Below are 24613 nucleotides of genomic sequence, written 5' to 3'. Positions count from 1 at the left end.
CACACACACACACACACACACACAAATGAGGATCTGCTTCAAAACAACAGACGGATTAAATCAACAGATGGACGGATGAGGGGGAGACGGATGACGGATGGATGATGGCGGGATGGGGGCTGGGGGGCCGACGGGTGACACGGGGGTTTAGAGAAATAATCTGAGAAACGAGGCTGAAAACTGGACAAGAGGAGCTCCAATCAGGTGACGGACATCCCAGCTAGTGTTGCCACGGAAACACGTAAACAAAGGGGTTTCCTCACATTAGGCGTGCTAACGTTAGCCACAGCGTTTAGCCGTGTTAGACGTGCTAAGGAATGTACAAGGAATGTAGCCACAAGAGGACACAAGAGGACACAAGAGGACACAAGAGGACACAAGAGGACACAAGAGGACACAAGAGGACACAAGAGGACACAAGAGGACACAAGCCAGTGTCTTATTGTGCCGGTCCCAAGCCAGGATAAATACAGAGGGTGCTGTTGACCTACAGGCTGCTGTTGACCTACAGGGTGCTGTTGACCTACAGGGTGCTGTTGACCTACAGGCTGCTGTTGACCTACAGGGTGCTGTTGACCTACAGGGTGCTGTTGACCTACAGGGTGCTGTTGACCTACAGGGTGCTGTTGACCTACAGGGTGCTGTTGACCTACAGGGTGCTGTTGACCTACAGGGCGCCGGTGGAAATTGGATTACTGTTGGTCGAACATGGAGAGGAGGAAAGTCTGTTCGTAGGAAGAGAGAGAAGAGGAACACCAAGAGTATAGGACTAAGAGTAGGGACGTTGAATGTTGGAACTATGACAGGAAAAGGTAGAGAGTTGGTTGACATGATGCAGAGGAGGAAGGTAGACATACTGTGTGTCCAGGAGACCAGGTGGAAAGGTAGCAAGGCTAGAAGTTTAGGAGCAGGGTTCAAGTTGTTCTATCATGGTGTAGATGGGAAGAGAAATGGAGTAGGAGTTATCTTGAAGGAGGAGTTTGTTAGGAATGTCCTGGAGGTAAAAAGAGTGTCAGATAGAGTGATGAGTCTGAAGCTAGAAATAGAAGGTGTGATGTTCAATGTTGTTAGTGGGTATGCTCCACAGGTAGGATGTGAGCTGGAGGAGAAGGAGAAATTCTGGCTGGACTTTGATGAAGTGATGCAGAGCATGCCTAGAAGTGAGAGAGTTGTCATTGGAGCAGACTTCAATGGACATGTTGGTGCAGGAAACAGAGGTGATGAGGAGGTGATGGGCAGGTTTGGTATCCAGGAGAGGAACGCAGAAGGACAGATGGTGGTTGACTTTGCAAAAAGGATGTAAATGGCTGTAGTGAATACTTTCTTCCAGAAGAGGCAGGAACATAGGGTGACCTATAAGAGTGGAGGTAGGAGCACACAGGTAGACTACATCTTGTGTAGATGGTGTAACCTGAAGGAGATCAGTGACTGTAAAGTAGTGGTAGGTGAGAGTGTAGCCAAACAGCATAGGATGGTGGTGTGTAGGATGACTCTGGTAGTGAGGAAGATGAACAGGACAAAGGCAGAGCAGAAGACGAAATGGTGGAAGCTGAAAAAGGAAGAGTGTTGCATGACTTTTAGGAAGGAGTTAAGACAGGCTCTGGGTGGTCAGGAGGTGCTTCCAGATGACTGGACAACTACAGCTAATGTGATCAGGGAGACAGGTAGGAGAGTACTTGGTGTGTCATCTGGAAGGAAAGTAGATAAGGAGACTTGGTGGTGGAATGAGGAGGTACTGGAGTGTATACAGAGAAAGAGGTTAGCTAAGAAGAAGTGGGACACTGAGAGGACTGAGGAGAGTAGACAGGAGTACAGGGAGATGCAGCGTAAGGTGAAGGTAGAAGTAGCAAAGGCCAAACAAGAAGCTAATGATGACTTGTATGCTAGGTTGGACAGTAAGGAGGGAGAGACTGATCTATACCGGTTGGCAAGACAGAGAGACAGAGATGGGAAGGACGTGCAGCAGGTTAGGGTGATTAAGGATAGGGATGGAAGTCTATTGACAGGTGCCAGTAGTGTGATGGGAAGATGGAAAGAGAACTTTGAAGAGTTGATGAACGTGGAAAATGAGAGAGAACAAAGACTAGAAGAGGTGACTGTTGTGGACCAGGAAGTAGCAAAGATTAGTCAGGATGAAGTGAGGAGGGCATTGAAGAGGATGAAGAGTGGAAAGGCAGTCGGCCCTGATGATATACCTGTAGAGGTATGGAAGTGTCTAGGAGAGGTGGCAGTAGAGTTTCTGACTGGGTTGTTCAACAGGATCTTAGATAGTGAGAAGATGCCTGAGGAATGGAGGAGAAGTGTGCTGGTGCCCATTTTTAAGAACAAGGGAGATGTGCAGAGTTGTGGCAACTACAGAGGAATAAAGCTGATGAGCCATACAATGAAGTTATGGGAGAGAGTCGTGGAAGCTAGACTAAGGGCAGAAGTGAACATTTGTGAGCAGCAGTATGGTTTCATGCCAAAACAGAGTACTACAGATGCAGTATTTGCTTTGAGGATGTTGATAGAGAAGTACAGAGAAGGCCAGAGGGAGCTGCATTGTGTTTTTGTAGATCTGGAGAAAGCTGATGACAGGGTGTCCAGAGAGGAACTGTGGTATTGTATGAGGAAGTCTGGAGTGGCAGAGAAGTATGTTAGAGCGGTGCAGGACATGTATGAGGACTGTAAGACAGTGGTGAGGTGTGTGTAGGTGTGACAGAGGAGTTCAAGGTGGAGGTGGGACTGCATCAGGGATCAGCTCTGAGCCCCTTCTTGTTGCTATGGTGATGGACAGGCTGACAGACGAGGTCAGACAGGAATCTCCATGGACTATGATGTTTGCAGATGACATTGTGATCTGCAGTGAGAGCAGGGAACAGGTGGAGGAGAAGCTAGAGAGGTGGAGGTTTGTCCTGGAAAGGAGAGGAATGAAGGTTAGCCGCAGTAAGACAGAGTACATGTGTGTGAATGAGAGGGACCCAAGTGGAAGAGTGAGGTTACAGGGAGAAGAGATCAAGAAGGTGGAGGATTTGAAGTCCTTAGGGTCAACAGTCCAGAGCAATGGAGAGTGTGGAAAAGAGGTGAAGAAGCGTGTCCAGGCAGGATGGAACGGGTGGAGGAAAGTGTCAGGTGTGATGTGTGATAGAAGAGTTTCAGCTAAAATGAAGGGAAAGGTGTACAAAACTGTGGTGAGACCAGCGATGTTGTTTGGTCTAGAGACAGTGTCACTGAGGAAAAGAGAGGAGACAGAGCTGGAGGTAGCAGAGATGAAGATGCTGAGGTTCTCTCTGGGAGTGACCAGGAAGGATAGGATCAGGAATGAGTCCATCAGAGGGACAGCACATGTTAGAGGTTCTGGAGATAAAGTCAGAGAGGCCAGACTGAGATGGTTTGGACATGTCCAGAGGAGAGATAGTGAATATATTGGTAGAAGGATGCTGAGTTCTGAACTGCCAGGCAGGAGGCCTAGAGGAAGACCAAAGAGGAGGTTTATGGATGTAGTGAAAGAGGACATGAAGGTAGTTGGTGTGAGAGAAGAGGATGAGAAGACAGGGTTAGATGGAGGACACTGATTGGCTGTGGAGACCCTGAAGGGAAAAGCAGAAACAACGTCTCTAACGTTTAATATTTTAACTCTTCATAGTTGTGTCTAATTTGCTGACTGCTAGAGACGTGCTAACAGGTCTGATGGCCTCCTGTCCTCAGGAGGAGGGGGCGGAGCCCCTTCATTCTCCTGCGCTCTTTATTCCCAGGCTCCTTGAACGTTACATGAATCTGGTGAACTTTTGACCCCCAGCTCACGCAGCGAGCTGATTGGTCGGACAGGAGGTCGTTCATGAACGGTTAGCGGCGGTTGAATGAATCATTAATGCGTGAAGGAGACGCTTTAGTTAATTAGTGTGTGTTCACGGGACGGGGGGGCAGCGGGGGGGTTAATTTATGTAAATGTATTCATTAATAATGTAGCAACTTTAAACATCACAGAACTCAACTTCAACCAATAAAAAAGCAAAGAACAGGAAGTTGACGTACAAACATCCAACCCAACATCAGACCCACAATCATCCGACCCGTGAACATCCAACCTACGAACATCCGACCAAGAGCATCCGACCAAGAGCATCCGACCAAGAGCGTCCGACCCATCCTGACGTCACTTCCTGTCGGTGAACCGGAAGCTGAAGAAGTGCTGCTTCTCACTCGCCCAAATAAAAGCAGGTCCGTCGTCCACTCTCACCTGTGCCGTACACAAACAGAGCTCAGGTGACCCTCCTGCCCGCCAGGTGGGGGCGATGAAGAGTCCTTCCTGTTTCTGCTGAACTCCAACCAGAAAATTCTTTCCATCTGGAGAGAACCGATAGACCCCCACCCAGAGAACACCTGATGACCCACAGGTGCTGCTGTCACCTGATTCAACGGGGCGGGGCCTACTGAAGGACAGGTGACTGACGGAGGTGTTTTGAAATGGACTGCTGACTCAGCACTGAGTTAGCGTGTGGCGGGGGCTTCAGAGGGGCATCTGAAGGACACCCCCCTCCCCGGGGTTATTGATCAGGACCATTAGATGCTCAGTGAGCTGAACTGAATTATTGATCCCTGGGTTATTTTTAAATGGACACTGATGGATCAGAGACATCATGCAGTCACATGCTAAATTAGCCTTCATTAGCCTTCATTGGCACGTGTCCATGTTACATGTATGTTGAATGCACGGGGGCCGCTGCTGACGAGTCATCAGACCCCTGGGATGGAGCGTCTCACTTTAAACCATCAGCCGGCGCGGCGGCGGCGGCAGTGCGCCCCCCGGCGGGGCGGCGGCTGCCTTTGTTGTCTCCATGTGGGTCAGAGCGACGCCGTCTGTTACGTAAAGCGTCTGCAGCGAGTCCATCTGTGGATAACGACCACAAGCTGGGGGTGGGAGGAGGAGAAACCCTTTATCTCGCTCTGACAGCCAATGGGACGCCACCACAGCAGGATGCACTCCAAATAGGACCCGCCTACTTTAGGAGTACATCCAGAAAAAAAGGCGGAGCCTCGACTGGTGCTTCTTGTTGTTTTAGCATCATTGGGATCCCTCGCGTTAGCTTCCACTCCTGAACGTAACATGATGACATCACAAAGAGGAGGGACAAGACGACGCCCCTTTTTACAGGATAGCAGGTGGATCATCTGAGAAACACCTGAGGAACTCTGGGATCAGCTGGAGATCTCGTTCCTACTCACAGCAATTAGCCGTTTGCTGTTAGCCGTTGGCAATTAGCCGCCACGACTGCTCAAACGTGTTTACAGGAAGCCAGGAGACGATTGGCTGGCAGGACGTCTGAAACAAACAACTTATTAGTAAACAAATAACAAAACAACAGAACATGTGATGAGCTCAGGTGACCTACGTCAGGTCAGCTGACCTGTGGGGGGGCTGGATGTGATTTAAATTAGCTAACAAACGCTCAATTTACTGTTAGAATCATAGCGCCACCTGCTGGCCTGGAGGACGAACTGCTCAGAACATTGTGTGTGTGTGTGTGTGTGTGTGTGTGTGTGTGTGTGTGTGTGTGTGTGTGTGTGTAATTGATTTGTATGAAGTTGAGCAGAGGAGGAGGCGTGTCCTCGGACAAAAGAGGCATCAACCGCGATTAATCCGGATTAACGAGGAGGATATCTGATGGATGGGACCCTAACCCCCCCAGAAACAGACACACACACACACACACACACACACACACACACACACACACACACACACACACACACACACACGCACACACACACTCCTTTAATGGACGCCGTGGCGTTCTGTTTATTCCGTCTGCAGACAGATGGACTCCGCCCACTGTAATGCTACTAATCTCACAGCCAATAGGACACAAGAAAAGGCTCCACTTGAAGCGCAGGGGGCTACAACGTTAGCATTGCGTTAGCATTGGGTCTGACTAACAGGTGACATCGACAGGGATTAACAAAGTGATCCACTCTGTGTGAGGAAGAGGAGGGAGAGCAGGAGGAAGTGAGAGGAAGTGAGAGGAAGTGGGGGGAAGTGGGGGGAAGTGGGCCTCGGGGAAGGGTTAAACTGATTTAATCAGATCAACTTAGTGACCTGGATAAAGTCTGTCTGACGGGAACACACAGCCACTGACAGAACAACCCCCCCCAGACCAGAGAGTGTGTCCCAGCGCCACGACCAGTCAGCAAATTAGACACAACTATGAAGAGTTAAAATATTAAACGTTAGCCACCACTGGCTAACGACAGAACAGAGAGAGCAGAAAGAACAGACCATAATATCACCTCTACAGACCATAATATCTCCTCTACCACATTATCACCTCTACAGACCATAATAATAAATTTACAGACCATAATATCACCTCTACAGACCATAATATCACCCCTACAGACCATAATATCACCCCTACAGACCATAATATCACCCCTGCAGACCATAATATCACCCCTACAGACCATAATATCACCTCTAAAGACCATAATTAATCTACAGACCATAATATCACCTCTACAGACCATAATAATAAATCTACAGACCATAATATCACCTCTACAGACCATAATATCAACCCTACAGACCATAATATCACCTCTACAGACCATAATAATAAATCTACAGACCATAATATCACCCCTACAGACCATAATATCACCTCTACAGACCATAATTAATCTACAGACCATAATATCACCTCTACAGACCATAATAATAAATCTACAGACCATAATATCACCTCTACAGACCATAATATCACCCCTACAGACCATAATATCACCTCTACAGACCATAATATCACCTCTACAGACCATAATATCACCTATACAGACCATAATAATAAATCTACAGACCATAATATCACCTCTACAGACCATAATATCACCCCTACAGACCATAATATCACCTCTACAGACCATAATATCACCTCTACAGACCATAATATCACCTATACAGACCATAATAATAAATCTACAGACCATAATATCACCTCTACAGACCATAATATCACCCCTACAGACCATAATATCACCCCTACAGACCATAATATCACCTCTACAGACCATAATAATAAATCTACAGACCATAATATCACCTCTACAGACCATAATATCACCCCTACAGACCATACTATCACCTATACAGACCATAATAATAAATCTACAGACCATAATATCACCTCTACAGACCATAATATCACCTCTACAGACCATAATAATGAATGTACAGACCTCTACAGAGTGGGGGAGGGGTGAGTGGGGGGGTGTACATGCTCAGCAGGATGTGCTGCAGGACAGCAGCCTGTGACATCATCACAGGAGGGAGGAGAGAGCAGATAGGCCACACCCACCCACCCCCCAGACTCCCATACACACGTCTCAGACACAACAAACCCGTCAGACGCGCTGGTGACCTTTAACCCCACAGATAGCCGCTGACAGAGGCTAATGCTAACACGCTGAGACCACTTTATGCTAGGTTAGCACACCTAGCTTCTGAGCTAACGTCAAATCAGTGACCATCATCATCATCATCATCATCAGGTGACTGGTCTGAGCTAGCGGCTAATGCTATCAGGTTAACTGATGATGTCATCACACCCTCATTGACATACACCAGGTGCATGATGGGAACTTGCTCACATCTCCTCACAGCATCCCTGCAGGATGTTTCAGGAGGTTTCATCACACACACACACACACACACACACACACACACACACACACACACACACACACACACACACACCGGTGTCGGATGTCAGGAGGTTCCTCATCCGATCTCAAACCAGGATAAAAGATTTAGCTCCACCCACTTCCTGAAGACCGACGTCGGATGAGATCTAAAGATAGAACCCTAAAATATTCATGAGGATGGATGATGGATGGATGGCAATCCTCAGCTAACTGCTAACCGCTAACGTTCCATGTTGCGCCTCCGTGTGGACAAACACGGAACACGCGTGTTCAGACGAGTCGGTTAAACTGGATCTGATGGACTGTCGTGTTTCTGGTGGAAAACAGAGCGTAACCATAACAACCATGAACATCTCCTCTAGAACGCTGCTGAGACTCTCACACACACACACACACACACACACACACACACACACACACACACACACACACACACACACACACACACACACACAGCGCTGGCTGGCGTCCAGCTTGGGGTGTAGCCCATCAGAAGAACTTGTTCCTGACACACGAAGCAGAAAAGGAAAATTATGGTTTCAGGAGGGGGCGGGGCTGTTTCCGAAGGAGGCGGGGTCGTCTCAGGAGGGGGCAGGGCTGTTCCCCGCTCTAGCGGGGGCTGATGGCGTTCCGACGGAGCCTCCGTGCCTTCAGAACAAACTACACACATGAATAATGCAGAGGACACCGTGCTGCTGGCGTGTGGTCGGGTCGCGTTAGCATACGTGTGCTCAGGAACATGCTAACAGGGAATAATGCATGAAGCAGCGCGCTCAGGCATGCTAACGCGCGCTCATCCATGCTAATGCTAGTCATTCAGGCTGAAGGTTTCTCCATGGAGCATCACTTCCTGTTACAGGAAGTGATGACACAGTAAAAACATACGGGCGCCGGGTGGGGCTAAATGATTAGCATTACGCGCTAACGGTGCTGATTGGCTGGACACTCCTCGGTTCGATCAGCTAATGCTGAAATCCAGCGCCGGGGATCACCATGGTAACCAGTGCTGCTCATCCAACCTGGTCTGGAGGAGGTGTGTGTGTGTGTGTGTGTGTGTGTGTGTGTGTGTGTGTGTGTGTGTGTGTGTGTGTCCTCTGGGAACAGCTGTTATTTTACACACACGACATGAATCTGGGTCAGTGAATACCCTCACAGGAACATTTAGCTGCTGAATGCTAACGCTAAATGCTAAATACCTCACTGCTCCCCGTTTACATTTGACAGTTCAAAGATGCTTCGACCCAATAAACCAGATTCCACTGTCTGACATCACCAGACAGGAACAGGAAGTAGACCCACCGTCAGTGGAGCAGGACTGTTTCACTGTGTGAACCTGGACTGTTTCACTGTGTGAACCTGGACTGTTTCACTGTGTGAACCTGGACTGTTTCACTGTGTGAACCTGGACTGTTTCACTGTGTGAACCTGGACTGTTTCACTGTGTGAACCTGGACTGTTTCACTGTGTGGACCTGGACTGTTTCACTGTGTGGACCTGGACTGTTGAATATATTGAACTGGTTTCTATGGCAACTTCACTTCTGCATGACAACAAATCAGTCAAGCTTTTGTTTTTCATGTTGTTTCATTGAAAACACTGCCCCCCCCGCCCCCGAGGCTCTCTCCTCTGCTCATTGGTTGATCTATTGGTAGAGGGGCGGGGCCTGTTTGACATGTGACTGAGGGATAACGTTCATCTACTGTCAGAAGGAGTAGATCCATCCAACTCACAGCTCCTCCTCCTGATTGGTCAGGTGACGTTTGTTTGTGAGTCTCACAGTAAACAACAACAACAACAACAAACAAACAAACAAACAACTCAGTCTTGTGGCTCCTTCAGTGAAAACCGTCCAATCAGCTGTAGCCCTGCCCTCCACATGTTTGAATGTAAATAATGTTTCCAGGTGGGTTTTGTGTTTTCTGAATGTGGGAACTAGGAGGGGGGGTGAGGAGTGGGGTGGGGGTGGGGGGTAAAGGGGTGGGGGGGGTTGAGGGGGTGTGAAGCTGCATTCAGGGGCCTCTATGGAGCCACAAAGCTGCATTCATGCTGCTGAATAGCTGTTTTCTGGGGGGGCAGTCGTCGTGCCGACTGTGTTGGTGCCTCTATGGGCCCCCCCCCCACCCGAACCCCCCCCAGGTTGGTATGCAGAGCCTCAACCAGCAGCAAAAAAACAGATTAGATCTACAAACATGGAACCCTGACGGGACGTCAACGCCACGCCCAGGTGGGCGTGTCAAACCCTCGTCCACGAGGTGTTCCAGGAGGGGAGGGGCTTCCACATCAGACACGCCTCCTCATCGATCCGCCACAGACGCTCGGCGCAGTCAGGGAGGAGAGGACAGATTCACCGAAGACCAACGACAACGACTGTCCTGTGTCTCATTTGTCCTGTGTCTCATTTGTCCTGTGTCTCATTTGTCCTGTGTCTCATTTGTCCTGTGTCTCAGGTGTCCTGTGTCTCATTTGTCCTGTGTCTCATTTGTCCTGTGTCTCAGGTGTCCTGTGTCTCATTTGTCCTGTGTCTCAGGTGTCCTGTGTCTCATTTGTCCTGTGTCTCAGGTGTCCTGTGTCTCATTTGTCCTGTGTCTCAGGTGTCCTGTGTCTCATTTGTCCTGTGTCTCAGGTGTCCTGTGTCTCGTTCCATGAAGCGTGTTGGAGTGAAGACCCCCCCTCCAAACCCTGCCCCCCATGTTGACATCATGCAAACATTAAAAACACAACTGACCTCTGACCTGGTGTGAAAACAATCAGTTAGCCTTCCTAGCTTTTGAGCTTCCTAAGCTAAGCTAGTATTAGCGCTAACTATGCTATACAGCTACATGCTCTGTGGCACTATCACCACCATCACCATCATCATCACCATCATCATCATCACCATCATCACCATCATCATCATCATCACCATCATCACCATCACCATCACCATCATCATCACCATCATCACCATCATCACCATCATCATCATCATCATCATCACCATCATCACCATCATCACCATCACCATCATCATCATCACCATCATCATCACCATCATCACCATCATCACCATCATCATCATCATCATCATCACCATCATCACCATCACCATCATCATCACCATCATCACCATCATCATCATCACCATCATCACCATCACCATCATCATCATCATCATCATCATCACCATCATCATCACCATCATCACCATCATCACCATCATCATCATCATCATCATCATCACCATCATCACCATCATCATCATCATCACCATCATCATCATCACCATCATCATCACCATCATCATCATCACCATCATCACCATCATCATCACCATCATCATCACCATCATCATCATCATCACCATCATCATCATCACCATCATCTTCATCCCTCCTGGACTCACCCACTCCTATCTTCTCCTCCGTTGGGGTCCACATCTCAAACTGGGGGGTTGGAGGGCTAAAAGTTAACTTGATGATGGAACTCTCCTCAGGGGCTGATGGGGACCATCACCGCGTCCGGTACCGGGGCACCGGGGCTCTGCGTCACTCACGCTTCACCCGACAAAACGTTCCGAAATCCCGCGACGAACGCGAGTGAAGCACGGATCCTGCCCCGGGACGCGAACAGATCAACGGGGGGGTGGGGGGGCGTCCGGTGACAACGTCCCACAGCGCGTAAGAATCGTTAGTCCGGTAAGTTCAGCGCGGTGGGGATCCGGTTCTCCGTCGGTGCGGCAGTGTCTCCCGGTGACGTCTCATTCCGGTGCTGTGACCAAACGCAACGCGAGCGGAGCTGGAATCCGTCCGTTCCGCGCGCGGGTCCGGTGTGAAGCGACCGGAGGAGTCGTGCGCAGCGGCAGCGGCAGCGGCAGCGGCAGCGGTAGCGGCAGCGGTAGCGGCAGCGGCAGCGGTAGCGGTAGCGGCAGCGGCAGCGGTAGCGGCAGCGGTAGCGGCAGCGGCAGCGGCAGCGGCAGCCGGAGCGGCAGCGGCAGCGGTAGCGGCAGCGGCAGCGGTAGCGGCAGGGCAGCGGTAGCGGCAGCGGCAGCGGTAGCGGTAGCGGCAGCGGCAGCGCAGCGCGCGCTGAGCTGACGCGTTCGCAGAAGTTAATCCTTCCAGGGGACGCGCGACGAGGAACACACACATATGCGCGCGCGTTTTTAGTGCGAAAAAGTTCTTTACCGCAAAACCCCGCGCGACTCAACCTGTCACGACCACACGTGACATCCCTCTCGTGACCGTGACTGGTTTACGGTAGGCGCGTGTGCGGAGTACGCTGGTTTGTTGTGGGTATTGCGCCACCGCGTGTTCATTCATGGGCAACACAGTCATGACGTCATCACGACAGGCAGGCCTGCCCCGTCACGTGGTGACGTCAAGGCGTTGCAGAGGAAATGTAAAAAAATAAAAACCTCTAAACCAGACGTTTTGTTTTAACTACAGAATTTTATCACGTTTTTTACATTTTTAATTTTTTTTATTTAAAGTCAAACGTCAAATTATTTTTTGGTAAAGGTACTTTGATGAATTTGTTTAAATTTGATTTAGCTAACAGTCGTAGCTAACGTTTGTTAGCTGGGTGGCTGTTGTGTTAGCCGCTAAAGTTAGCTAAATGAAAAAGTGAAGGAGTGAAAGTTTAATTTATTGATTTATAAAACTAACTAGCTTAGCGTGTGTCAGACGTGTAGACGGAGGATAGCTCTTCTTTTTTAACCTTTACTATTTAAGAATATTTTACATTTACAAATAAGTTTACTTCCTGGTTTCATATATTTAATATTAATTATTACCACCAATCAATCACTGAAACAGATTAGCTGCAGGGTTTACGCGACGTTGTCAGTAGCGCTACGTGTGAAGGTTTGAAGAGTGTTTATAAAGACACTAAAAAGAACTTTGTTAAAGTAATTCAACATCAGTTCGTTAAAGATGTTTACACACACACACACACACACACACACACTCTTCTGGAGTGAAATGACGGCAGAAGTTAGTGGCCAATCAATCGATCCACAATACGCCTATCGGTTATCGACTGACAGTCGTTACTGTTTGTTACGAAAAGACGAGTCAAGAATAAACAAGTGTTCAATTTTTGTCCATAACTTCCTGTTTATTAATAAACAAGTTTCACTTAAACAGCTGACCTTCCTCTTCATCACCTGTCAGCTGAGGTCGTGTCATCAACCCGTAATGAGACCCCCCCCCCGGGGGGTCAGAGGTTCAGCAGCTGATCAGCAGCTGACCCGACTCCAGAGGGGAGCTAACGTTAGCATCGCCACAGCAGTGACCAGGTGAACGTCTGTAGACGCCCCCTCGTCCCCCCGTCCCTGAGAATGGATTGGGTGGGGGGGCCTACGGGGGGGTTTCTGACTTGATGAGGAAATTCACAATGTAGAACCAGAACCAACACATGATGATGTCACCAGTGATGTCACCAGTGATGTCACTAAAGATTCACCTGAAACAAAAATTCTAAATAATTTAACACCTGCTGACGTCTGATTGGATGCGAACAGGTGAACCTTCACCTGATGGGGCGTGGCCTCAACAGGCTCCTCCCCCTCACCACTGAAGGAGCTCCACCCGGGTCTGAACGGGTCAGGACAGACCTCCAGTGGGCGGGTCCAAACATACCGCCTGAGGTACCGCCCCCCTGGGCCACGCTGGTGGGCGGGTTCTAAAGGGAACAGGGGGGGCGGGGCGTCTCAGAGCCGGCGGGCCCGGGTGACTCGGGGGGCGTCGGCCTCGTCGTACGACGGTCCTGAGAAAGAACGGACCGCGTGAATGGATCAAAAACCAGCTGGTACCCGAAGGGGCGGGGCACTCAGCGAGGGGCGGGGCACTCACCGAGGGACAGGTCTGACTCGCTATCGCTTCCATCCGATTGGCTCGTGGAGCTGTCGTCACCGTACTCGTAGCCGAGAAGCGCTGCAATCTGGGAAAGGAAGTCAAGTTAGAGCAAACCGGTGGGGGGGCGGGGCCTGGGGTGGGGCTCTGGTACCTCCTGCTCCGTGGGGGAGGAGTCACGCCTGTTGGAGTCGTTGCCGTTCACCAGCCGGGCGATGAGCGGGTCCGTGTCTTCATCACCATCATCATCATCCGCGCTGTCGGAGGAGTCTTCGTCGTCGTCCTGGTCTTCATCGTCCTGGGCGGAGCAAAAGCAACCGATGAGGCGGTGGCGAGCAGCCACCCGATTGGCTGCTTGTTTTTCCCGTTGCCGTGGTAACGTCTACCTGATCGTCATCCTCCCCCTCCTCGGCCAGCTTCTGCCGCCCGACGTCGTAGAGACGACACACCGTGTCCAGACTGGCCGTGTCCAGGTTCTGCAGAAAACAAACATTAAAGCTGCTGGCAGGGTCAGGGGTCAGGGGTCAGAGGTCAGGGGTCGAACCTCAACGGTGGCCAGGTAGCAGTCTGTGGTGTCGGTCCAGATGTCGAAGATGTTCCTCTTCACGTCCACGGTGGCTGAAACCAGACGAGCCCAGAGTCACAAACAAACAACAAACAAACAGACCATCAAAAACAGGAAGTGGTTCTACCAATGGGTTTGTAGCCTGAAGCCTCGAAGGTCCTGAAGGTCGATCCAAACGGACTCTCCACTACCTGGTTAATCGGCTCGTAATCGCCTTGGAGCGGCGCTGTGGGGGGGTAACAGTTAGGCATTCAGGAAACACACACACACACACACACACACACACACACACACACACACACACACACACACACACACACACACACACACACACACACACACACACACACACACACACACACACACACACACACACCTGCATAGAGGACGGTGGCGTTCCCGTTGAACACCAGTCTGCACTGGTCCAGATCTGGGACCGTGTGCAGCAGGTGGAACGTCCTGAGGTCCCACTGGAGCAACGTCAAGGTCCACGCAACACCACCGCCAGCTAACGCATGCTAACTGGCCGCTAACGCATGCTAACGACACGTGGAGCCCTACGGCCCCCCGGTGCCCCCCAGAGGATACGATCTCGGTGTTGATGACCACCTCCTGGCCGTGGGGGTGGAACACGCCGCTCATGCTGGTGTTGAACTTGTCGAACTTGTGCACGGCGCCGGGCCGGCGGACGTCCCACAGCACGCCGTCGCTCAGCAGCAGCTCGTCCGTCGGGCTGAAGGTGGCGTTGTTATGCTTGTAGTGGTTGGCCAGGGCGGGGTCGCTCAGGGTCAGCGTCCGGACGCCCGTCTGGATGTCGTAGACCTGCAGGGGGCGGGGACACGTTACACACGGGACCGCTTGGGGCCGGGGTCACAGGGTGGGGGGGCCACGTACGCGGGCCACCTGGTCCTTGGTGCCGACGACCCGGTCCTGAGTCAGTTTGCTGAACTCCACATGATGCTCGTCAGCGAATGAGAGCCTGAGGGGGAGAGGGGCGGGGTTTGAGAGGGGGCGGGCCGGAGGAGCCTGCGTGCATAAGGGGGCGGAGTCTTACCTCCTGGTGAAGGCGCCGTCCAGACTCCTGAGGTCCGACAGGGGGACGCCCCAGCAGGCCGAGGTCAGCAGGAGCCGCCCGTCCTGAGACCGTTAGCGTTAGCATTAGCGCAGCAGAATGTGTGTGTGTGTGTGTGTGTGTGTGGACCCACCCTGGAGGACTCCAGGTGTGTGAAGGAGGAGCTTTCACAGTCGTGCTCGTCCGTTAGCGCCCCGCTAGCGACGCTGTAGCGCTTCAGGTGCCCGGTGCAGGTCCCCAGCACCAGGTGGCGCTCATACCCTGAGAAGGCGCCGCAGGTGAAGCCGCTCTCACCGCCGGCCTCCAGGAACACCGACACGGGCCGGAACCTCAACACACACACACACACTGTGTGGCGTTTGGAGACCCCGCCCCCGCCCCGCCCACCTGGGTTCCCCGGTTACCTGCTGAATATCAGGCGTCGGTCCAGACTCGCCTGGTCCACGCCCCCGTACTTGGAGGGCAGCGCCCGGCTCCCCAGGCGGGCGCTGAAGTTGGGCGAGGCCTGGCGGTGCCGCTTGGGCTCGGGGCAGCGGTGGGGGGCGTACAGGGAGAAGGGGGGGCAGGTGGTGACCGGGTTGGGGCAGCGGGCGTGTTGCTCCCTCAGGTACTCGGTGATGATGCTGTCCAGCGTCGGGGGGGAGGGGAGGGCCGACTCCAGCTGCTTCTTCATGGCTGGAGTCTGACAGGAGACCAGAACCCGGGTCAGGACCCGAGTCAGGACCCGGGTCAAGACCCACCTGCACCTGGTCCATCTAAGCTATGTAGCTTCAAGTAAAATAGCTTAAAGGACGTTACATTAGCGTTCCCTGACGGACGACGACTCGTGAACGGACCAATGGCGTGCACCGACTTGGATGAAGGCACCGTGATCCGACTTCTGCCTCAGGGAGCGAAGCCTCTTTCCTGAGTGGGCGTGGCCTGCCGGGCGTTCCCGTGAGAACAGAATCCGACTAATCTGGCCGTGAGGATGAGGAGGGGTGAGGGCGGAGGAGGAGGAGGAGGAGCTCGCGGGGGGGCGGGAGGCAGCGGGGGAGGTTCCGACACGAGGCGCCATCCGTAGCGTCCTGGGAACGGAGGAGGAGGGGGGAGGGGTGAGGCAGGAGGAGGAGCCGGGACAGAGGGACAGGCTAGCCTCCCTGGTTAGCGTGTTAGCGGTGTCGTGCAGCCCTTTGGCCACCAGGTGGTTCCGGATCAGAACCAGCAGCTCCTTCTGAGAAAAAGTGATCCGCGATTGGGCGACGACGCTCTCCCTCTGCAGACGAGCCAATGAGACGTCGGTGCGCATGAGGAGGGGCTTCCCCGACACGCGCTCCGTCAGCTCGGCGGCGTAGCGGCAGAAGCGGACGTGTTCGCTGCGTTTGTCCTGCAGCACCGGCTCCTTCATGAGCTGCAGGGGAACACATCAAAGCGTGAGAGGGGGGCGGGGCCTGTCCCGGGCATGGAAGGCCAAGCCCCGCCCACCTGCTGGATGTGGCCGCTGGTGAAGAGCGGCAGCTTGCTGATGATCTGTCGGATGGCGGCGCCGCGTGAGACGCCCACGAGCGCCTTGCAGGCCAGAGCGCGGATCAGGTCGGCGTCGGTGAGGGGGGTCCGCACCGACAGCAGCGACAGCAGCACCTGGGGGGACCGGGGGTCAGGGGTCAGGAGCCGGGCCGGGGGCCCACCGGGGTCCCTGGGGTCACCCTCACCTTGATGCCGTTGTTGTTCTGCACCACCCTCCACAGGTGGGCCAGAACTCTGCTGTGGGGCGGGGGGGGCGGCCTGTGGGGGCCGGCGGCGAACGCTCCCACAGTGGTGATGCTCTGGTCGGGGGCGCAGACGCAGTTTATGATGATCTGGGGGGGGGGGGCAGACGGGTTAGCGACTGACTCCAACAGCTGACCCCACCCCCAGGTGGCGCTGGTGCAAGGCCCTCATACACCATGCTAACTAAACGCTAACTGACGGCTAATACCTTGCTAACACCGTGCTAACTCACAGCTAGCATCATGCTAACACCCTTGTGCTCACCTGGAGAGCAGACTTCTGGATCTCGGCGTCGTTGACGAACACCTCGCCCTCCGCCACGCCCAGAACGATGCTCATACCTGCAGAGGTAGGGGGCGTTGATGAGCACCCGGGTCGACGGACCAACAGGAAGCGAAGGTCAAAGTTCAACTGACCTACGGTGGCAACTGGCGACCTGTTCTGATCCAGGACCTCCACGGTGTCGGCCAGAACCAGCTGGACTTTGGGGACGACCATCAGGACGGCCAGGATGTCCAGCGCGTAGCGCACCGTGTCGCTCCTGACCACAGGGGGGCGTGGTCACTCATTAGCATGACAAGCGCTGACGCTAGCTGCTTCTGCATCGCTACCTGCCGTAGTACGTCCTCCAATCACAGGCCGCCGAGATGAGCTGCAGCAGCAACGGGACGCAGGACAGCTTGTAGAAGTCGTCCACCGGCCCCCAGGTGAGCTGAGGAGGACCCCCCCCGATCAGGAACTCCATCATCTCCACCACCTGCTCGCGGGAGTAGACGTACGCCTGGAGACACACAGGAAGCAGGTCCGCTGAAGGGGAGGAGCTAAGTTACACGCCTGAACAAACAGGAAGTCAGGAATACCTTGTAGAACGGCTGCTGGGGAGCGGCGGTCCCCCCGTCTGAAGGGTGGAGCGACTGTTTCACCTGTTCAGCCTTCACCGCCAGGTGAGCCTCGAAGTACCTGGACAGCGACCCACAGTTAGCCTGCGCTAGCTAGCACCCCACAGGTGGGTCAAGGTTCAGGCTGCAGGTACGAAATACACTCATAAAGTAGACCCTCAAGAGACAAGCCGCGCTTCAGGACACCGCCACTAGGGGGCGCATGGATTCCACTCGTACTTGGAGGCTCTACTTTACCGAATGTTCTGCCGTTCTATTGGTCGTTGCGTCCTCACCTGCGTAGGGCCATGCAGGTGTGTTTGGCCGTCTGGCGGCAAGAAAACGTCTGATCGTCCGTCAGTCTGGACGCCTCGTTCTCCGGTTTGAGGATCTCCAGCGTGCTGATCTACAGGAGGACCAGCACACGTCACACAGACCAATGACATCAAAGCCCAGAAGCTTTCTGGACTCCTGATGACTTCTTCTTCTCCGTCTCCACAGCCAATCAGTGTCCTCCATCTAACCCTGTCTTCTCATCCTCTTCTCTCACACCAACGACCTTCATGTCCTCTTTCACTACATCCATAAACCTCCTCTTTGGTCTTCCTCTAGGCCTCCTGCCTGGCAGTTCAGAACTCAGCATCCTTCTACCAATATATTCACTATCTCTCCTCTGGACATGTCCAAACCATCTCAGTCTGGCCTCTCTGACTTTATCTCCAGAACCTCTAACATGTGCTGTCCCTCTGATGGACTCATTCCTGATCCTATCCATCCTGGTCACTCCCAGAGAGAACCTCAGCATCTTCATCTCTGCTACCTCCAGCTCTGTCTCCTGTCTTTTCCTCAGGGACACTGTCTCTAGACCAAACAACATCGCTGGTCTCACCACAGTTTTGTACACCTTTCCTTTCATTTTAGCTGAAACTCTTCTATCACACATCACACCTGACACTTTCCTCCACCCGTTCCATCCTGCCTGGACACGCTTCTTCACCTCTTTTCCACACTCTCCATTGCTCTGGACTGTTGACCCTAAGTACTTCAAATCCTCCCCCTTCTTGATCTCTTCTCCCTGTAACCTCACTCTTCCACTTGGGTCCCTCTCATTCACACACATGTACTCTGTCTTACTGCGGCTAACCTTCATTCCTCTCCTTTCCAGGACAAACCTCCACCTCTCTAGCTTCTCCTCCACCTGTTCCCTGCTCTCACTGCAGATCACAATGTCATCTGCAAACATCATAGTCCATGGAGATTCCTGTCTAACCTCGTCTGTCAGCCTGTCCATCACCATAGCAACAAGAAGGGGCTCAGAGCTGATCCCTGATGCAGTCCCACCTCCACCTTGAACTCCTCTGTCACACCTACACACACCTCACCACTGTCTTACAGTCCTCATACATGTCCTGCACCGCTCTAACATACTTCTCTGCCACTCCAGACTTCCTCATACAATACCACAGTTCCTCTCTGGACACCCTGTCATCAGCTTTCTCCAGATCTACAAAAACACAATGCAGCTCCCTCTGGCCTTCTCTGTACTTCTCTATCAACATCCTCAAAGCAAATACTGCATCTGTAGTACTCTGTTTTGGCATGAAACCATACTGCTGCTCACAAATGTTCACTTCTGCCCTTAGTCTAGCTTCCACTACTCTCTCCCATAACTTCATTGTATGGCTCATCAGCTTTATTCCTCTGTAGTTGCTACAACTCTGCACATCTCCCTTGTTCTTAAAGATGGGCACCAGCACACTTCTCCTCCATTCCTCAGGCATCTTCTCACTATCTAAGATCCTGTTGAACAACCCAGTCAGAAACTCTACTGCCACCTCTCCTAGACACTTCCAAACCTCTACAGGTATATCATCAGGACCGACTGCCTTTCCACTCTTCATCCTCTTCAATGCCCTCCTCACTTCATCCTGACTAATCTTTGCTACTTCCTGGTCCACAACAGTCACCTCTTCTAGTCTTTGTTCTCTCTCATTTTCCACGTTCATCAACTCCTCAAAGTACTCTTTCCATCTTCCCATCACACTACTGGCACCTGTCAATAGACTTCCATCCCTATCCTTAATCACCCTAACCTGCTGCACGTCCTTCCCATCTCTGTCTCTCTGTCTCGCCAACAGGTATAGATCAGTCTCCTGATCGGACTCCTGATGACATCAAAGCCCGGAGGCTCCTACCAGGTTGACCAGCCGCCGCAGACCATCTTGCTGGTCGAACAGCTGCAGCACCACCCTGAAGCAGAAGGAGATGGAGAAGAACATGGTGGAGTGGCAGACGCCCGAGGCGTGGGACGACTCCAGCAGCCAGAGGGCGTAGGACACCACGCCTGCCAGGACGCCCTCTGGGAGCATGCACACCTGGGAATCCAGCAGAGACACCCCGTTAGCTTGTGACATTTAACGCTAGCATCGATGTTCTTTTCTCTAACAGACCCTCTCATTAGCTTCTACAGGCTATCACCTGTGCGACATGCTAACACTGACATTAGCTTCTTCAACAGGCTAGCAGCAGCATTAGCTTCTCCAAACATTCTGGTTTAAGAACCGTTTCCCTCTCTCCTCCTCTAGTGAGTGTCGCTAACCGTACCCGCTCCATAGCGTCCTGATTGTACGCCAGGTAATACAAGCAGAGAGAAACGGCCGTTGCCGCTAGCGACGGTCTGGGGATGTCCAGAAGTTTCTGGACTCCGCCGTTAGCGATGAACTCCACCGCAAACTTCTTGTGGAGGAGCAGCGAGGCCAGGAACTGGAGGGGGCGGAGCCACAGCGTTACACTGCATGCAGCCGTCAGACATCAAAGCCGTGTTCAGGTTCAGGGTTTCTCACCAGGAGGGCGTCGAACGTGAGCCGGACGTCCCGGGTGTGTCGTAGGTCCACGTAGGTCATCAGCAGCGCGCAGGCGTCCGTCTGCACGAAGACGGGGAGCAGCTGTGGGCGACAGGAAGTCAGTGACCCGGTCTCCAGGCGACAGGAAGTCAGTGACCCGGTCTCCAGGCGACAGGAAGTCAGTGACCCGGTCTCCAGGCGACAGGAAGTCAGTGACCCGGTCTCCAGGCGACAGGAAGTCAGTGACCCGGTCTCCAGGCGACAGGAAGTCAGTGACCCGGTCTCCAGGCGACAGGAAGTCAGTGACCCGGTCTCCAGGCGACAGGAAGTCAGTGACCCGGTCTCCAGGCGACAGGAAGTCAGTGACCCGGTCTCCAGGCGACAGGAAGGGCCGGCTTTGATGTCAGAAGTGGGATTGGAACCCACGACACGCCTCAAATGACGCCACTCGGTCAGCGTTATTCAAACCATTGATCCCTCCCGACTACGCGGTGGGTGGTTCAGTGGCATTGTGGGTAATGTAGGCGTCATTGGCTCTGATGTCTTACCTCCTGGTGGTCTCCCAGCGGCGTCAGGTACTGGAGGAGGAGCCTCTGCTCCATGGCCGGGCTCAGCGGCGACAGGCAGTAGTCGGAGCCAATCAGCATAGAGCTCACCTCCGACCAGGAAGCGCCGGCCGGTTGCCCCGCCCTCCTGGCGTCCTGAGCCTGCAGCTCCCTGAGGCGCCGGATCACGACGGGTACCTGACGGAACAGACGTCAGTTAAGTGTGGGGGCGTGGCCTCAGACCCCACCCGATGGGAGGCGGGGCACTCACCAGCTGGGCGTTCTCCTGCCGGTAGCCCGTCGCCACCTCCTGGACGCTCATGGCGCGGCCCAGCAGCCCCACGGCGAACACGCAGAGTGGCGGCTCGGCATCACGCCCCCAGGAGAACAGGGTCGCCAGGAGGACGTCCTGGAGGAGGGACCGCCCACGTTAGAGACGTTACCACGGCAACGCCGCATCACATGACTGCTAGCACAGAGCACATTAGCACTAAAGTCAAACCCCCAAGCTAGCAGAACCAGTAAACCGGTTCCCCGACGTTAAACCGGTTCCCCGACGTTAAACCGGTTCCCCGACGTTAAACCGGTTCCCCGACGTTAAACCGGTTCCCCGACGTTAAACCGGTTCCCCGACGTTAAACCGGTTCCCCGACGTTAAACCGGTTCCCAGACGTTAAACCGGTTCCCCGACGTTAAACCGGTTCCCAGACGTTAAACCGGTTCCCAGACGTTAAACCGGTTCCCAGACGTTAAACCGGTTCCCAGACGTTAAACCGGTTCCCAGACGTTAAACCGATTCCCTGACGTTAAACCGGTTCCCAGACGTTAAACCGGTTCCCAGACGTTAAACCGGTTCCCTGACGTTAAACCGGTTCCCAGACGTTAAACCGGTTCCCAGACGTTAAACCGGTTCCCTGACGTTATACCGGTTCCCTGACGTTAAACCGGTTCCCTGACGTTAAACCGGTTCCCTGACGTTAAACCGGTTCCCAGACGTTAAACCGGTTCCCAGACGTTAAACCGGTTCCCAGACGTTAAACCGGTTCCCAGACGTTAAACCGGTTCCCAGACGTTAAACCGGTTCCCAGACGTTAAACCGGTTCCCTGACGTTAAACCGGTTCCCAGACGTTAAACCGGTTCCCAGACGTTAAACCGGTTCCCTGACGTTAAACCGGTTCCCTGACGTTAAACCGGTTCCCTGACGTTAAACCGGTTCCCAGACGTTAAACCGGTTCCCTGACGTTAAACCGGTTCCCTGACGTTAAACCGGTTCCCAGACGTTAAACCGGTTCCCAGACGTTAAACCGGTTCCCTGACGTTATACCGGTTCCCTGACGTTAAACCGGTTCCCTGACGTTAAACCGGTTCCCAGACGTTAAACCGGTTCCCAGACGTTAAACCGGTTCCCAGACGTTAAACCGGTTCCCTGACGTTAAACCGGTTCCCAGACGTTAAACCGGTTCCCAGACGTTAAACCGGTTCCCAGACGTTAAACCGGTTCCCTGACGTTAAACCGGTTCCCAGACGTTAAACCGGTTCCCAGACGTTAAACCGGTTCCCAGACGTTAAACCGGTTCCCAGACGTTAAACCGGTTCCCAGACGTTAAACCGGTTCCCAGACGTTAAACCGATTCCCTGACGTTAAACCGGTTCCCTGACGTTATACCGGTTCCCTGACGTTAAACCGGTTCCCAGACGTTAAACCGGTTCCCAGACGTTAAACCGGTTCCCAGACGTTAAACCGGTTCCCAGACGTTAAACCGGTTCCCTGACGTTAAACCGGTTCCCCGACGTTAAACCGGTTCCCCGACGTTAAACCGGTTCCCCGACGTTAAACCGGTTCCCCGACGTTAAACCGGTTCCCCGACGTTAAACCGGTTCCCAGACGTTAAACCGGTTCCCTGACGTTAAACCGGTTCCCTGACGTTAAACCGGTACCTTGTCCTGGAACACGATGGAGGTCTCCAGACCCGGCAGGATGTTGATCAGGAGGCGACAGGCGGCGGCGACCAGGTCGGGGTCCCCCCCCCCCACCAGGTAGACGTTAAACAGCTGAGAACAGAACCAGGAGCGTTATTTACCAGCAAACAACCAGCACAAACAGCGGGGGGGGGGCAGGAAGTGGGGGTGGTCACCTCGTTGGTGACATCAGGGTTCACAAACAGCATCTTCAGCAGTTCTCCCAGCATGCCCCCCGGGTCTGCCCGCCCTGCAGCAGCCAATCAGAACGCAGGCTTCAGCAAACGTTTACAGGTAAACAAACAAACAAACAAACGTCCCGTCTCACCCGGGTGGCGGTCGTCAAACGGGTCGGGGTCGGTTCTGTGGTACACCGCCGTCTCCCGCTCGATCACCCCCGACATCCTGCAGGAAACACGCGTCACATGGTCAGGCCACGCCCACACCTGACAGACAGACCACCACCTGTCGGATTCAGCCCCGCCCAGATGACCACCGGTCAGACTCAGCCCCGCCCACAGACGACCTCTCACCTGGACAGGACGGACACCAGCTGGTCCGTGCTGTTGGGCGGGGTCTTCTTCCATTGGTCCAGCAGCCTAACAAGCTCCGCCTTCGAGTCCTCAGTGGCGGCGGCATCAGATGAAGAGGGGGACCCCGGGGGGGTCGTCACGGGGTTTGCTGGGGGGTCGCTGAGGGACGACATGAACGCCTGCAGAAAAAGACACATTAAAAATTTAAGGAACACGTGTGACAAGAAGCTCCGCCCCCAAATGTCATGACGTCAGCAGCTCCATTTCACTGTCCAAACAACAAACAAACATGCAGGTAAAGCTCTGTGACGTCATACACTTCTGTCATTAAACGTCCTCACGCTCATGTCCGGGGGCCAACCCCCCCGGGACTATGACCCCCCCATGACCTCTGTCCGGTCGGGTCAGCTGACGTGGTGACAGCTAGCATGCTATCCTAGCTAGCCTACGTTCCCGCCACGTCTTCCGGATCGTCTGAGTGGTTTTACCCTGAATAAAGACCCGCTGCCCCCCCTCCTGCCCTCCTGCCCCCCCTCCTGCCCTCCTGCCCCCCCTCCTGCCCCCCTGCCCCCCCCCCGGTGGGGTGGACCAGCATGGCGGCAGCAGCGTTGACAGCCTCATGTCACGCGGGGCTCCGGTTAGCAACAACACGCGTTTACCTGGGACCCGCGCGCGCCTGGCCGTTAAGCTCCGCCTCCTCCGAACCTGAAAGTTCCGCCGCTCGGGACCGGAAGTACCGGCCGGAACCGACCGAGAAGAACAAAGTCAGAGAAGACGCCGAGAAAAAAGTTTCACGTTCATTTTCAAACTTCTCCCGGCGGCCGCGCGCAACGTCACCTTATGACGGGCGGCTTTGGATGACGTCACACCGCGCTAGTCCTGCTGGGCTTTGTAGTTAAAATGTGGGATTTGGGATTCGACTGCTTGAACGCAGATAAACGTAAACCAATAAATAAACTAATA

The 24613-nt window shown here is 53.5% G+C and overlaps 2 protein-coding genes across 15 annotated transcripts in view; both read right to left on the bottom strand.

Annotated features, from left to right (window-relative positions):
• The window catches only part of dock3 (dedicator of cytokinesis 3), a 39578-nt gene extending 28070 nt beyond the window's left edge, over nt 1-11508 (bottom strand). For 5 of the 13 annotated variants that reach the window (XM_068314899.1, XM_068314903.1, XM_068314904.1 and 2 more), the window contains exon 1: nt 11060-11507. In XM_068314899.1, coding sequence (XP_068171000.1) covers nt 11060-11093 — 34 coding nt within the window. In that variant the 5' untranslated portion in view covers nt 11094-11507. Of the gene's footprint in view, nt 1-11059 lie in introns of all 13 variants that reach the window. The other 8 variants (XM_068314898.1, XM_068314900.1, XM_068314901.1 and 5 more) reach the window with 2 other exon arrangements.
• A 1250-nt stretch (nt 11509-12758) lies between these two features.
• Nucleotides 12759-24484, bottom strand: LOC137595082 (DDB1- and CUL4-associated factor 1-like). 2 transcript variants are annotated; one of them, XM_068314912.1, is made up of 30 exons: nt 24310-24484; nt 23651-23829; nt 23446-23522; nt 23294-23367; nt 23097-23210; nt 21429-21566; nt 21161-21355; nt 20613-20714; nt 20374-20532; nt 19965-20144; nt 18066-18175; nt 17752-17851; nt 17503-17672; nt 17308-17432; nt 17156-17232; nt 16834-16980; nt 16607-16762; nt 15996-16532; nt 15547-15824; nt 15276-15471; nt 15125-15207; nt 14965-15049; nt 14659-14892; nt 14447-14540; nt 14198-14296; nt 14050-14123; nt 13892-13981; nt 13660-13803; nt 13506-13593; nt 12759-13419 (listed from the first exon to the last, which is right to left on the bottom strand). In XM_068314912.1, the coding sequence occupies exons 2-30, from the start codon at nt 23821-23823 to the stop codon at nt 13364-13366; spliced, it is 4155 nt and encodes a 1384-aa protein (XP_068171013.1). In that variant the 5' UTR covers nt 23824-23829; nt 24310-24484; the 3' UTR covers nt 12759-13363. The 2 variants fall into 2 exon arrangements, with proteins under 2 accessions (XP_068171013.1, XP_068171014.1); XM_068314913.1 differs by lacking the exons at nt 12759-13419; nt 13506-13593; nt 13660-13803; nt 13892-13981; nt 14050-14123 and having other exon boundaries at nt 14259-14366.
• Between the last annotated feature and the right edge of the window lie 129 nt (nt 24485-24613).

This window comes from Antennarius striatus, chromosome 5, assembly GCF_040054535.1.
Source record: "Antennarius striatus isolate MH-2024 chromosome 5, ASM4005453v1, whole genome shotgun sequence".
Classification (NCBI taxonomy): domain Eukaryota; kingdom Metazoa; phylum Chordata; class Actinopteri; order Lophiiformes; family Antennariidae; genus Antennarius; species Antennarius striatus.
This window is presented reverse-complemented; position numbering and strand designations above follow the sequence as displayed.